Genomic DNA, 15,554 nt, shown 5'->3' with positions numbered 1-15,554 from the left:
CTTATATCTTGCTGAAACGTTACTTTTGTTAGTTTTGTCTTATTTTCAAGTGTGCTAAAATATTTCCACTAAACTAGACCAAAAAGATTTTGTTTTTGCAGTGGTTTTCACTAGTTACAGTATTTTATCGTTGCATCCGTTTGTCTTTTTTTTTCCAATTGGACTTTTAAAGGTGAATCATGAACCAACAGCTGTGCAGGTGCTGGTCACTGAGAGCCGTCAGCTGATTTAGATGAAGATGCACTGATCTTTTCTCTCATTTTGTTCTTTAAAGCCATTTTTGGTCTGTAAACGCCTCAGTTAGATTGACCTATTTTTAGTTCATTAACAGTAATAAGACACAGTTTAGGAAGGTTTTGATACTTAACTTGGGGGAAATTCTTGTAATTTGTACTGTATAATTTGATTTTATGTTTTAAGTTGGTTAAAAAAGCACAATCAGGAACTCCTAAGTCTTGTTTTTGCTCCGACAAGGGTTGATATTAACCCGGGTGGTTAACTCTTTCCAAATGTGTATCAGATTCCTGCAGATACTGCAGTCTGGATGTTTTGGTGAAATGTTGCCATATTTCTTAGTTGTTTTGTTTAAATGTTCAATAATGTTCATGTTATTATCCTGACTGTTCGATCAAATTCTCCTCATCACCTCACCTTGTTCGGCCATAATCGATTTTCCTGTGAAATGGGACCGCTCTGTATGGAACGCTCCGTCTGGACCGCTCTGTCTGTTGCATCTTTTATATTTTTTGTATTTTGCACTGATGATGTGAAAATTGAAAATAAATTGTACAAAAAAACTGTTTTTTAAACTTAAGTCTTATTTTTCATTTTAAATTCAGCATGTTGTGTAATTTTGTCTATTTTTGGAGGTATTCGAGTATTTGAGGTATTTTCCAAAAAAACATGAAAAATCAGAGATGAAATTCAGAAAATCTGATTTGGGGATTTGATGTGACAAATTTCAAAAGTTTAAAGGATTGTTCATCCTTTTTGCAGGAACTTGTTTTCCTGGATTTATTTATCCAAACGGTGCGTTTATATTGTGTTTTTGGGTGCTTACACTGCAAAAACACAAAATCTTACAAAGTATTTTTGGTTTAGTTTCTAGTGCAAATATCTTAATACACCTAATCTTAAGAACTTTCCATAATTCCTTAATATTGGTGAAAAAGTTCCACTTATAATCTGCCGCTGGAACTAGATGTGCTTCTAATGCGGCACAAGTAAAAATATCTTATTCCATTGGTGGATTATTTAAGGTATAGGGAAAATGTTTTGTTAAAGTGAAAAGAAACTATTTATCTGGTACTTTAAAAAAAATCTATATTCAAGAATTACTTTTAAAAAGCTCCTATAACTTTTGAAAAGTTAGTTTTCTCTTATTTCAACTGCAGTAAGATAATTGCATTAGAAACTAAACCAAAAATCCTTAGGTTTTGTTTTTGCAGTGTCTGATAACAGATGTTCCTGCACTGCAAAAACACAAAATCTTACTGGCATTTCTGTCTAGTTTTTAGTGCAAACATCTTGGTGCACTTGAAATAAGACACTAACTTTCAAGTAAGTTTTTAAAAAGATGTTTAAAAAGCTTGTTTTATGTCAATTCCTTTATATTGATTTTCAGATTTTCTTCACCTATCAGACATTTTTTCCTTGTTAAAGGTGAAATAATTTACCAGTGTAACTTATACTTTTTAACAAAAATCAATATTAGGCAATTGTTGACTTAAAAGAAGTTCCTACAAGACATTTTATTTCAAAAGCACTAGGTAAAGTAGAGACTAGACAAAAACCGTGGTAGGATTTTGTGTTTTTGCAGTGCAGGGTCACCTGGATTACAGGAGTTGAACTAGAGATTAAAAAAATTATCTGATCAGTTTATCTCATGACTGTTTGGATCCTCCGGCTGTAGAACGGTGCTCTCTCTCTCTCTGTGGGTTTCGCCGGCCGTTCAGGCTGCAGACACACAGGGAGGGACTTCTCAGGAAACAGAAACTTTGAGTGACGGATCTGGTTTCCCAGCCCCCACACCTCCGCCCCCCTCCATCACCTCTCTCTGCTCGTCTTCTACCTCTGACACAACAACACGCTTCCCAGGCTGCTGCCGGCTTCAACCCTATGGGGGGACGATGGGGCTGTGGACGCTGCTTCTCCTGCTCCTACTCCTGGGTAAACTCACCTGCCTTCACTTCAAAACATCTCTGAACCTCTGTTGGACTTACTCGTTAAATTAACTCTGATTTGTTGATGCTCTTTAGCGTTTCTTATTTCCAGTAAATAGTTACATTTACTCACTTGAGTAACTTTAGAAAGATTTAGAAAATTATCATTTATAAGCAAATTCTAATATGTTAAGCAAAATGAAAAAAAATCATGTAAAATACGATGCAAAGTAACGGGTTCAGTAAAAATACACTTTTCCAATCAAACTTATACTAATGCTACAGAATATTAGGGCAGATTACAGGTTATTAAAAAACAGATTTTGTTCAAAACTAATTTCTTTCTTGTCTGAAAAGTTGCTAAATATAGTATTACATACTAGTACTTCCTGTAATATTGTATATTACAGGAAGAATGCACCATAAACACCATAGGGTGTTAGGGTGTTCACTTGATCTTCAAATGGCAAAATGGGCTCAGCACAGAAAAAAAAAACTAAAAACAAAGTTTATGCAACAGCAATTAGTCTCACTGCAACATAAACATACACAGCAGAGTGGCAAAGAGATTTACTTTTAAGAGTATTTTTACTGCGCTGTACTTTGAGTAACTTTATTATCAAGTATTTCTACTCTTACTTGAGTAAAATTTCTGGATTTTCTACCCAGTGAATAAAAAATAAACACGTTTTAACCAGAACTCCACCAGACACAGACACACACCTGCAGTTTTTAATAAAGTTTCATCAGTATTTTTTTGCTGAAAAAACTGATTTGGAGACATTTTCTTTTGCCTTTTTGTTATTTATATGAATTATTGTCATTTTCATCTTTAAAATATCAAAATTTCCACTTTACTTTATATTCTGGTCCATCTGATAATGTAATTTTTAAATATTAACTGATTGATAATTTGATCAGTTAGTCAGCACTTGAGTAGACTTTCTACCAAATACTTTTTTACTCTTACTTGAGTAATTTCATGGACGGCCACCTTTTACTTTCATTTCAGTAAAAATATGTTGAAGTAGTTCTACCTTTACTTGAGTACTGAATGAAAACCATGTTTTAACCAAACATTCACCAGACACAGAAACTCAGCTGGTGTTTTTGTCAAAGTTTCATAAACTTTACATTGAAATAAAATGATTTGGGATTTTGTTATTTTGTAATTATGTTATTTATATAAATTATCTTCACTTTTGTTCATAAAATACTCCAAATTTACACAAAACTTTACATTTTGGTCCATCTGATTATGCATTTTTAGATATTAAATGATAGATTTTTTGGTCAGACTGTCCACCAAATACTTTTCCACTCTTGAGTAACTTTTTGGGTGGATACTCTTTACTTTTATTTGAGCAAAAATATGTTGAAGTAGTCTACTTTTACTATTACTACAGTTTTTGGCTACTCTACTACCTCTGCTTATTGTTTTTTGACCAGAAGGAAGTCTGTATTTTTGTTTTTGCGTGTTTTTTAAATGTTTCTCTGCATGTTTCTGCAGCAGTCTGCGTTTCCCTCCCAGCGCCGGCCAACGTTTCCATCACCTCCTACAACATGGAGCACATCCTGAGGTTCTGGCCGGACCTGCGGACCCCCTCAGACGCCCGCTTCACGGTCCAGATCCACGGCACCAGGTACGGCCCACAAACAAATTCACTGACCTTCTTCAGAAGTACAGCACAGAGTGACTCATTCTAATTTTAAAAGTAGGTTTAACGCCTAATTAGTGGACGTGTGAAGGTGTGACCATATTTGGAGTTTAACTTTCCTCCTTTGTTGTTGTTGCACCAACGGTTGCCAGGTAAAATAACCAGAGAAGGTTTTTTCCTGAGCGAATTTTCTGTTTCTTTTGGTTGAATTTCCAACACTTGGAGTATTTATGTCTAGTTTGTACCTTAAATATATTTTAGTTCAATTGAAATAAAGCAAAACTAACTTACAAGTAACTTTTTAGCAATACATGAGTTTGTCAATAATTGCTTAATATTGATTAAAAAGTGCTGGTTATAAATAACAAAATCTTCCAGTGGAGCAAAATATTATAACTTCTATTATGGGAAAAATGTCTAGTTCCTCTGGAAGATTATTTCACTTATAGCCAGTATTTTTTAAATCAATAGTAGGGAATCAATTACTTCAAACAAGCTCCCAACTCTTGTTGAAAAGTTATCTGTAAGTTGTTGTTTTTTTTATTTAAAGTATACTAAAGTATTTCCTCAGGAAACTAGACCAACATACTTTTGTTCATTGGATTCAGATACGTCATGAAAAACCTTTGTGACGTATTTTTCACCACAAATTACAGCAGGAAGTGTAAATGTCAGTGTCGTTTTTCTGCTCCTTCCTGAAGAGTTTGAAAAAAAAGTATACTTTTGCTGCTGATGTTACAAAGAATTAGTAAAGGAATTTTGTCGAAAAAGAGGGAAAACCCGGTCTTACTTCACAGCAGAAACTACATTCAGAGTTTGAAGGTGGATCTTAGCTCATTAAATTAGCATTTTGAAGGTTAGTTAAGAGTCTCTTTAGCTGATTTTGTCTCCTAGAGACATATAAAAATACCATTTTGCCACCAGAAGGTTCAATAATTATTTTAATGTGTTTGTTTGGGGTTCACATTTTCATCTGTTTTTGTTTGCATGTCTGATAAAAAGAGTGATGCTGTGGGCTCTCCATTAAATGGATCCACGACTAGAAAGAATGTAATATATTTTATTGAGCAGGGGAAATTACGCATTTGTTCACAAGCTATTCAATCCAAAGTGTTGGATATTAGTCAATACAATATAACCAGAAGCAATATAAAATTTATATTAAAAAACAATAACAAGAAGTCATTTAAATATGACCAAAATATAAAATAAATAATCAACTACATGGAAATATGTTACTCTATAAATGAGTCCAGGGATTGTGAAACATATTGGCCTAAATATGTTTTCTGTTTATCTAAAAGTTGGTGTTTGTGATAAGTAAAAACTCTAAATTACTTACGAAATTGCATATTTTTACTATATTTTTCGCCTACAGAGGTCGCCATTTTTTCACCGGCGAAATTCCTGGCCGATCACTGTAACCGTTAGCAGGAGCTAAAGTAACTAGCTAGAGCTAGCGCGAAATCAAAACAAATTGAAAGATAACAAATAGATGTCTAAAAGTAAAGTTTTATAGCAAACCAATCTAATATATCTGAGAAACTGTTTTGGTCCTGATGCCTACCGTGAACAGCTTGAATTTCCTTTCCGGTTAGCATTTTCAACCTAGCAGCAGCACAAACATGACCGACTTTCGGCTCTCCCTCCGTCTGGTCCTCCTCATCTTCAATTCCCTTCTTCACATTTCTACATTTTCATCTGTTTCAACTCGCTTCTGTTGAAATTAAATGAGCTGAACGGAGTAAAAATGACTTTTCATGCTGGGTAGAGCTAGCGGTTTAGCGCCTAGAAGGCGTTCAGGGAGCGTTCTAAGGAGTTTCCATAGGAACCAGTCACTGAGCAGTTTTGTCTGGTTGTTATATTAATTAATGATCAAATTCTTCTTTTTAATATTAATCTATCAGGAAGTTGGTGAATGTTTGCGCTGAGACTTTATATGAGCTGTTTATGAATACTTCAGGTGCCTCAGAGTTTGTCAGGACACAGATCAAGACTTGCCTGTTAGGTGTGATTCTTTCACACAAACCAGATGATATCATTCTGGATTTTTAAAATAATTTCCTCTATGTTTGTTTCCCTAAAATGAAACCAGTAAGCGGTAAACAATCCTATAATGTTTTTAACAAGGTTTAACTGGTTCCTGTTGAGAAAATGAGCTGGAACAATGTTATGGCATCAGGTTAGGTCAAAGGTGAACATTTGAGTTGGGGTTTTTTCCGTTGTGGGAATATTAATGTAAAATATCCATTATTTGAAAAATTAAATCTTATCATCTGATTAATACTGTTCACTTTAAGGCATTTTCTAGAGGAAGAAATTGTTGTAATCTGTTGTTTTTCCCCAAACGAAGCCTATATTTTTATACATCTTAGACATTTTTATAGGAATTTCTCACATAATTTCCAGGGATTTTTTCTTTTTAAAGTCCCAAACTGGTGAAATTCTACACATGAACAGTCAAAAATAAGCATTACAAAGTGGGAATGATTTGTCTACTGGTGTGGAAGACTGAAATACTCCAGAAATGTGTATAACTGGTGCTTCTTTTCCAGATTTCTTTTTTATTTGAAATAATTACAGAAATTAACCTTTACCTAAATTGAGACAGCGTTTTTTAGAAGCTGACACTGAAAACTACACATGTAAGCAGGTGTTATGTTTGAGGTTTCTGAGCTTTGGTTTGGTTTTCGTTTCAATCAATCACCTTTCAGCAACATTTCAGGTGGTTTCGTCTCTCTGAGCCACCCAGTTTATCTAGATGGCAGTTTAATGAAAACAAATAATTTCAAGGAAATTTAGAATGTTTTCATTACAATCTGGCCCTATTTATACTAAATATAATGTTTAGAATAAGAAATGTTCTCCTAAATTTAGCTGAAGTCCTCATTCGAATTAACTTGTAATCACTAAGTCTGTTTTTTTTTTTTTAGTGCAGTTCAGGTCAATCCAAAGTCAAAATGCGGATATTCCACAGTTAAGGAAAAAATTTCAAGCTTTAATTGAATCGATACATTATTTAGATCAACTTTTTTTGTAATTCTACAGCTAAAAATGTGATTTAAATAAAAAACTTTTTTGTCTTAGACAAAATAAGAACCAGATTTGGATTCACAAACAGTTCTGTTGACCTGAAAAGCAACATAAAAGCAATCTGGTGATATCATTTTTACAAATTAAATTGTGTTTTGATCAGTTACTCGGTGCTTAATTCACCTTTATACCAAATATGTTTTTACTCTGACAGGAGTGATTTCTTGGATGGCTACTTTTGACTTTTAATTGAGCAAGAATATGTTTGTAGGTTTGTGTTTCTGTCTGGTGTATTTTTGTTTAAAATTTGTCAATTTTACTCAAGTCAGTGTAGCTATACTTCCAAATATTTTTACTCAAGTAGAAGTAAAAGTAAATTTTTGCCAAAAAGTTACTTGAGGGGATGTAAATGAGTAAATGTAACTAGTTACTACCCACTGCTGAGAAACATACAGTATGCTTTTGTGTCAAAATTTTTTTTTTTTTTGTCTAAATATTTTTGTACATTTGAAATACGACAAATCTGACATAAAAGTAACTTTTCAGCAAAATATATGAGCTTATTTTACATCAATAATTCCTTATTATTGATGAAAAAGTACATGTTCACTTTGAGTTTATTATATTCAGCGGGCACTGTGCCGTTACCTGGCAACCCAGGCCAAGTCCAGCCCGTTGCCTAGCGACTCAGTCCTAGTTTCACAGGCAGATTATTTCACTTACATGTAAAAAAAAAAGTCTCATTATGACTGAAATAATCTGCCAGTAGAACTAGTACTTTTTCATTATTATTAACATAAAACTTTTATGTCTTGCTGAAAAGCCACTTGTACGTTAGTTTTGTTTTAATTCAGGTGTACAAAGATATTTACAATAGAAACTAGACAAAAATAAAACTTTAAGATTTTGTGAGTTTGCAGGGACGTGATCCAGAGAACAAATATGTAAATATGTCTCTTCCCAGAAAATAAAACTATATGATGCAACAAGTAGCTAAAACACATTTTCTATTTGTGAATGTGTTGTGGGATAATTCATACTCTGCTGCAGCCAATAAAACAATATGAAACAGTGAATGTGGAAATGAGTGGAGACACTCATGTGAATTGGTAAAAGCTCAAGAGGTTTTTAAACATCCGCAGAAACATCAACATCCCTCGTTGCACTTTGATGTTTCCATTATTTCTCCACAGAGCCGCTCTTAAGTTTCATTTCTGTTTCTTGGAGCTCCTCTGACCGAGCGCTTTTCTTTCTGAGTGATTGTGAAAGTTTCATAAAAGCTGTGAGTTTCCTGCCTCGGCATTAAGGAAACATTAATATCTGTAGTGTGACACAGCAGCCCTCGCTCCGTTCTAACTGCCTGGTTGCTTTCTCTGTGTAGGAAGCAGCAATGGAAAACGGTGGCTGAATGCGCCGAGCTGACGGCCAGACAGACTTGCAATCTAACCAGCAAACTAAAGGACACGTTTGGCTACTACGTGGCCCGAGTCCAAGCTTTCAGGACCAACCAGACCTCCAGCTGGACCACATCGAATCTGTTCCACCCTCTGGCAGACAGTGAGAGAACCGAACATCATCATACAGACCTGACATGTTTCAACAAAACACGTGAATATGGAAAACATCAGATTTATTGTTAGGATCATTTGTTTACCAATCATTTCGTAACATGATAGTACGATTTATCTGTTTTTCCAACATAAATTACCATAAATTAATGCGTGATAGCAATTGTGAATATTATATACTGCAAAAACACAAAATCTTACCAAGTAATTTGGCTTAGTTTCCAGTGACAATATCTTATTGCAACCGAAATAAGACAAAACTAACTCACAACTGACTTTTCAGCAAGATATACTAGCTTGTTTTAAGTCAGCAATTCTTGAATCTTAATGGAAAGTATTACTTCCACTGGCAAAGATTAATTCACTTATAAAATGTGAAAATGTCTCGTTATAATTGACAGAATCTGCCAATAGAACTAGTACTTTTTCATCATTTAGGAATTATTAAAACAATCTCCTGTGTGTTGATGGAAAGTTACTCATAAGTTAGTTTTGTCTTGTTTCACGTGTACAAAGATATTTACACTAGAAACTTGTCAAAAAAAATACTTGGTAAGATTTTGTGATTTTGCAGTGTAAACAGTAGAGTAGTTAGAAGTATAGGACTTTTACACCTTCATGACTTTATAGACTATAAAGCTAAAATTATAAGAAAACATCAACACCAGAGATATATTATTGAAAATATATGTTGGAACACATTCAGTTTTACAGATAGCGCTAATTAAATCTAACTATGTTTACATATTTGTTTACCATCTGCTTTTGGTGTTTTTCCCATTACACATTAAAATTTGTCCTTTCTTTTAGCTTTTATTATAATTTCATCCCCGGTTTCTTTAATTTCTTCATCTACACATTTTATATTTTAATCATATTATTTTGCATAATTTTTTTGTATCAAACCATTTTTTCAAACTTAACTCCCTTTCTTTTTTACTGTAATCTGAACCCGGTTCAACCTTTATCATAGTAATATAGTATGGTGTCATCTGCATATAAAGTGACATTTAGAATGTTTGTAGCATTATGTATGTGATTTAACCACAATTTAAAAAGTTTTGAGCCAAGCAAAGAGCCTTGTGGTTCCTCTGACTTAACCTTAACAGTTTATTCTAAAATAATGTGATAAAAATCTGCCAGTAAACGATTTAACTGTCCCTAATTTGACAATGTCAGCAGTTACACTATTAGTATTTCTCACATTTAAAGTGTAACTTGAGCTTTTTATGAGTTTAAATCCTTAAAGCAGATTTATGTCTTCTTCTCCGCAGCCGTTCTGGGACCTCCTGAGTTTTCCGTATCCGGCTGTGGGAACTGTTTGGTCCTGCAGGTCCGAGACGCCCCTGGGCCTCTGCTCTACCAAGAGGAGCTGAAGGACCTGCACACGGAAATGGAGCTGAACGTGAGGAGAACCAGAGACGGCGCCGAGGTGAGAGTTCCTGACAGAAATCCTGTTTATTTCCTCACTTTGGATGTGAATTTTCTTCAGGCGTCAATCATTTGTGTTTCATCATCTTTGCTTTGAAAACTAATTTTTCTGGATAATCAAGTTAGTGCAATAAGTGATAATATTGTTGTTTCAAGTTAAAAATGCAGGTAAGTTCACCCTCTCAACGATCAATAAACTTTGATTTCTAATGAATATTCGATATTGGAACTGGACGACATTTTAAATGTCCAATATAAAGAAGAAAACAACAAATAAAATGTTTTTGCCTTTTTTTACATTTTAATCTCTAAAATTAACGAAAAAGGTTCAGCTAAAATGAAAAATAAACTGATACACCATGACTTATGACAGACATTGTAATCTGTTGTTATGGTACAGATTGGTGAATTTAACCAATCCTTTGGTGCATCTTTAGTTCTCTTCCTCTTTATTGCGATTGATTCAGGAATTGATCATTTTGCAACTTTACCTTTAATATTTTGTGTTTTTTTATAATTTCACACCTTTTTCCTACCATTGTATTCAGTGTATTTCTCTATCAAATAAAACATTTTGCATCATCCAAATGTTAATCGGTATTTGCTTTGATTAGCAGTAATTTAGATTCTCTAACTTATCTGTGTTTACAGTAACGTCATGATAATCCACCAACGTTTGGGATTTTATTATTGTTATTTCTGTCTTACCAGACTGAATTGTGTCAAGTTTCTTTTCTTTCTATGCATTCTGGTTTTGGCTCTTGTGTTTTCCTCCTTGGTTTAGTTATTTTAGATTTGTGGTTCGGTTCCCTGTGTTTAGTTTTCTCCTTCTCTTTGCTTCCTGCTTCCTCTGTTTGGTCTCACTTGGTGTTGATGTTGCTCTCCTCTCCTCTTCAGTATTTCAGCTGCTTGGTTTTATTGTTTCTTGCTGTTTTGACACCATCTGAATTTGAACCACTTTTTCTGACAATGACTTTTCTGGGCCATGTCTCTAGCAGCTGAGTTTTCCTGCTTCGTTTTCTCCAGGATTGCCAAGAATGTATCTCTATCATGACTACAAATGCATGTGACTTTTTTCCTATTTTTTTTCTTCCATTTAACAAATCCTGAAGGAAACAGAATGAAACCGGGTCGGATCAAAATGGCAACGCATAGTTACTTCTTGTTGATCTGTCACATCTAATCCAGCTGAATATTTTATAATTTGGTGTCAAAATGTGAAAAAATGTGAAAATACTCCAAAGGTAAGAATATTTTTGCAATGTAGGAGATGTGACTCGATTCATAATCTGTCATATTTCTTATCAACTGCCCCAAACAAAACCCAATCAGTGGAAACCAGGTGTAATGTAAAACCTTTATGTAAAGTGGATGATATTTGAAATTCAGCATTTTAAGCTATTTTGATAGAGAAATACACTGAAAGCAATGGTAGGAAACAGTTTGTTCATAGTTTCACAAGGAAAGCTGATGGGATCAAAATGGCAAAGCGTAGCTACTTCATGTAGCTAACATCTAATCCAGTTGAATATTTTGTAAGTTGTGGTTGTAATGATACAAAATGTGAAAATATTCAATTGGTGTGAATATTTTTTGCAATTTACTGGCTGCGACTACAATCAGAAGTCATATCTCGTCATATTTCTTATCACCGGCCCCAAACAAACCCCAACCAGGTACAATGTAGAGCTAATATGTAGTTAAAACACACATAAAATTCAGCAATTTAAAAGAGGGATAAGCTGAACGCAGTGGTTAAATTGGTAAAAAAAATATATATATATACAAAAAGAGGCTTTGTTTGTGGTTTCAGAGCAGGTTGGGATGAAATGGCAAAGTGTGGGTGTGAATACTTTAAACTGACTTTAAAGGTGGAACCAGAGCCATTAATTTCTGCGTCTTTGCGGTTCTCTGACCTGTTTGTGATGAGCTGGGTTTGGTTTCTGGTTGTTTTCGTCCTCTCAGGGTATTTTACAGCCTTCATGTCATCATTTTGACGTTTCCCCTGTGGTTGTTTTCTCTCTTTATCATGTGATGTTTTTCAACTCATCTTAAGACCAGCTGATGATGTGTTGTTTTGTTTTTTTATTTTAGCAGAGCTCAAAGTTTGACGATTTCACCAGCTTAAGAAATGTAAATAATAATAGTAATAATAATTTAAAACAGGCATGTTGATGATTTTGTTTAAATATTTTTGAGCTGATCAAACTGTGCTCTCAAACCAAACTGCAGTTTCTTTACTGAATAAACTGAAACTGAACTTCCAGTTTCAGTCTAACACCTCAGCAGTTGACTCCAGGTTATGCTTGACATTTCTGTGCACCAGGAAGTGATGCACTCCACCATTTCACAGAAGTTACAGGGAAAAAACTGGTTGAAAAGACAATGAATTAATTTTGGCGATGTCACCGTATTTGAGACTTGCTGTGTACGTTTGAAGACATCTCAACGTTTTTATTAAGGAATATGCATAATAAATAAATTGTTTTTTACCAAAATATTTGTGAAAATAATGTGACAAAATGTGATTTTAGAGAAAGGAGGGAAAGAATCGCTTGCAGAAAGTTGGATTTTACCAAACTGAATTGTCGTTTTCATACTTTTATTTTTACAGTTTAAATTTTATGATTATTTTGCAACTTTACCGAAATCGTGTTCTGCTTAGAGTGAAGTATTCCTCCAATAGTAACATTCGGTTGTTGTTCATGTGATTGGTGTGATGAGAAAAAAGTTTCCATTACAATTTTGTGAAAGAAACCAATTTCAATATGGCCAAAACTTTTTATTGAAAAATGTGAGTTTTTATTTTTGATTGGCACATTTCCCTTAAGCTAATTTATTTTTGAAATGTTAAATTGTGCAATTACATTTTTAATGGAAACATTTAATATTCTGATAAGGTAAAAAAAAACATCAAACATAATTTTGAAATGTTTCCATAACATAAGAAACTCAATTAAAATCGCACGTGAATAAATTTGTTCATGCAATAAGTCGTTAAAATCATGCTGCGCCATCGTCTTCCAACTACTTCCTGTTCTCATTTTCATTGTTTCTGCCAGTAGTAACATCCTGTTGTGGATCATGTGATGCAAAAAATGTGTTTCCACTGTATTTTTGTGAAATAAACCAATTTTGATAAACCCTCGTCTTACCGGCAAAACTTTTTATTGAAAACCAAGTGTTTTTTTTCAAAATTGCTGTTTTTCCATTAAGCTAATTTATTTTTGAAATGTCAAATTGCGCAATTACATGGTGAATGGAAACCCATTTAATATTTACAATAACTACAATTTTGCAATTGTGATGTTTTTGTTAAATAAGAAACCCAATTAAAATCACCCATAAATAAGTTTGTTCAAGCGATAAGTCATTAAAATCATGCTGTCATCATCCTCCAACTACTTCCTGTCGTCTTCCTCTTTGTAGTTTGCGTTAGTGGCAACATCCGGTTGTTGGTCACCGGATGACCGACAACCGGTGGTCTGTTGTCATGATGTGATTGATGTCATGAATAAATTGTTTCCATTTCAATATTACAAAATAAACCAATTTCAATAAAGCAATCAAAGCACCAAAACCTCCTATTGAAAAATGAGTTTTTCTAAATTATTGTGTTTCCATTAAGCAAATTTATTTTGAAAATGTCAAGCTGTGCAACTAATGCAGCTTTTGATCCTATTTCACTCCTCCTTTATGTTCTTTATCACAGTTTAGTTTTCTTTTCCAACCAGTCATCCTCTCTTTGGTGACGTTTTGTCGTTTCCGTTCTGTGTTTCAGTTCAAACTGAAATCCCACCAGCAGGAGATCGTGATCTCGTACCTGCAGCCAGGTGTGGAGTACTGCGTCTCCATCACCTTCATGTCCTTCATAAACCGGAACAGCGTCCCCAGCGAATACCGCTGCGCCTTCACCAGTCCTCCTCCACCCCAACACACATGTACGCCTCTTCAAATGACGTTATTCCTGCATCTGAGTGTGAAACGTCTGATTAATTTGGCTGTTTTGATGTGAATATTTTGGGGTTCTGACTTGTCTCGTCCTGCCGTCCCTCAGTGTTCCTGGTCCTTGGCCTGTTGGGGGGGGTTACTCTTTTGTTGGTCATCGTCGTGGGCCGGTTCATCTTCAGCAGAAAGGTGAGCTTGGAATTACTGAGACGACACCTTAACAGGTCAGTTCACACGAAGAACACCCTGTTGGAATCAAAATGGCCGCTTTGGTTACTAAAGTAAGAATAACTCAGGAGGAGCTCAGAGGATCAGTCTCTGTTCGGCTGATTAAGATATTAGATCGCTTTATTTTTGTTTTAGTCCAGTAATGTAATGCTCAGAAATGCAGAACACAACATTTAGCATCTATTAGAAGTTGATGGAAATGTTTACATCAAAATTTCATTTAGTTTGTCTTGATTCAGTTTGTTGACTATCTGTAAACAAACTGATGTAAATTTATGTTCATTTTACCTGAATAAATATAAAAAATACATAAAAAGTTGTTTTTGAATGATTATTCTATTTATTAAGGAAAAACAGCTTTCCAAGCCAACTGACTACTGACTGAATTTAATCAGATAACCTACAGTATATTTAATTGTATTTTATTTTGGAGAATTTAATTGGAAAGTGTTTTAATTTTACTGCTTTCTGCTGTAGTAAAATCATTTTTGACGTTAGTGATTTTTTTTAAAGTTTAGCATTGATAGAGAAGTGCAGTTAAACATCAATTTAGCCTTTTTTGTGCACCAGTTGGGAAGAATATGACTTTTAATCTGATCTCTTTGAGTTTAATGACGGATGTTGTGGTTAAACTTCGTTAAGTCAGCAACACAAACATCATTAAATGTGACATTTTTCTGTTTTTGTTGTTCTTTAGGTTAAAAATCTGCATCTGCCCTGCATGAAGTTCAGTTCTCAGTCCTACACCTGCCTGAAGTCTTCTCTGACAGAGGAGGACGGCGTTACGACCTAAAGCATCCTGAGGAAACAGTTCAGTTACTTTGAGTTCCTCTACTGGAGGAAACCTTTTTTTTAACATTTACTTTTATAAGCGAGTTTTACTCAGGACTTCTAACCTCCTCACCTGCCAGAGGAGATTTTTATACAGTCACTGTAAAATAATCACTGTTAATCAGCTCAAAGGGTTTAATTTATCTTTTCTCACTGAGGTTTATTTTAATTTTCTTTGGTTAAAATATGTTTTTTTTCCTTCTTCTTGAAGAAATTTCTGCCAGTGTGTTTTAACCCTTCAGTAACAGAATGTATGTTTAATGTGTAAAAATCTATATCTTATTATTTTGTTGGAAAAAAGTAAATGATTTATGGTTTTGCAAAAAGTACCTACACTTTTTTAAACCTGTGTTTTGGATTTCTGATACTAATGATGCACACCTGTAAAAGAATCTGCACAGATACAAACTGCTTTTGGGGATTATTAACAGGAAATGAGGTAAGAAATCAATCATTTGGATCAATAATCCAATGATATTTAGACTCTGGTGAAAAATCTGAGCAGATTCTGATGAAAATGTGATTTGAGAAGATCCAAACTTTGTATTCAGAAATATATTTTATTTGTTCATTATGGCAATTCTTCTCGATGTCTGTACAGGAACACATTTCTGAGCCTTTTAATTGATTGTAAATGAAATAAAAATGTAATAAATTGTGAATTTTCCAAGTCTCTGTTTCATATATTTGTTTTT

General features: G+C 34.1%; 1 protein-coding gene across 3 annotated transcripts; it reads left to right on the top strand.

The window, feature by feature from the left end:
- The first annotated feature begins 2,067 nt into the window (after positions 1 to 2,067).
- Positions 2,068 to 15,529, top strand: LOC102219036 (interferon alpha/beta receptor 2-like). 3 transcript variants are annotated; one of them, XM_023336533.1, is made up of 7 exons: positions 2,068 to 2,169; positions 3,676 to 3,805; positions 8,235 to 8,410; positions 9,696 to 9,853; positions 13,634 to 13,793; positions 13,910 to 13,989; positions 14,726 to 15,529. In XM_023336533.1, the coding sequence occupies exons 1-7, from the start codon at positions 2,130 to 2,132 to the stop codon at positions 14,819 to 14,821; spliced, it is 840 nt and encodes a 279-aa protein (XP_023192301.1). In that variant the 5' UTR covers positions 2,068 to 2,129; the 3' UTR covers positions 14,822 to 15,529. The 3 variants fall into 3 exon arrangements, with proteins under 3 accessions (XP_023192301.1, XP_005798241.1, XP_023192302.1); XM_005798184.2 differs by having other exon boundaries at positions 3,673 to 3,805; XM_023336534.1 differs by having other exon boundaries at positions 3,673 to 3,805; positions 13,910 to 14,024.
- The last annotated feature ends 25 nt before the right edge of the window (positions 15,530 to 15,554 follow it).

Source organism: Xiphophorus maculatus, chromosome 7 (genome assembly GCF_002775205.1).
Source record: "Xiphophorus maculatus strain JP 163 A chromosome 7, X_maculatus-5.0-male, whole genome shotgun sequence".
Classification (NCBI taxonomy): Eukaryota; Metazoa; Chordata; class Actinopteri; order Cyprinodontiformes; family Poeciliidae; genus Xiphophorus; species Xiphophorus maculatus.
Note: the sequence above shows the minus strand (reverse complement) of the source record. Positions and strands in the feature narration are given on the sequence as shown.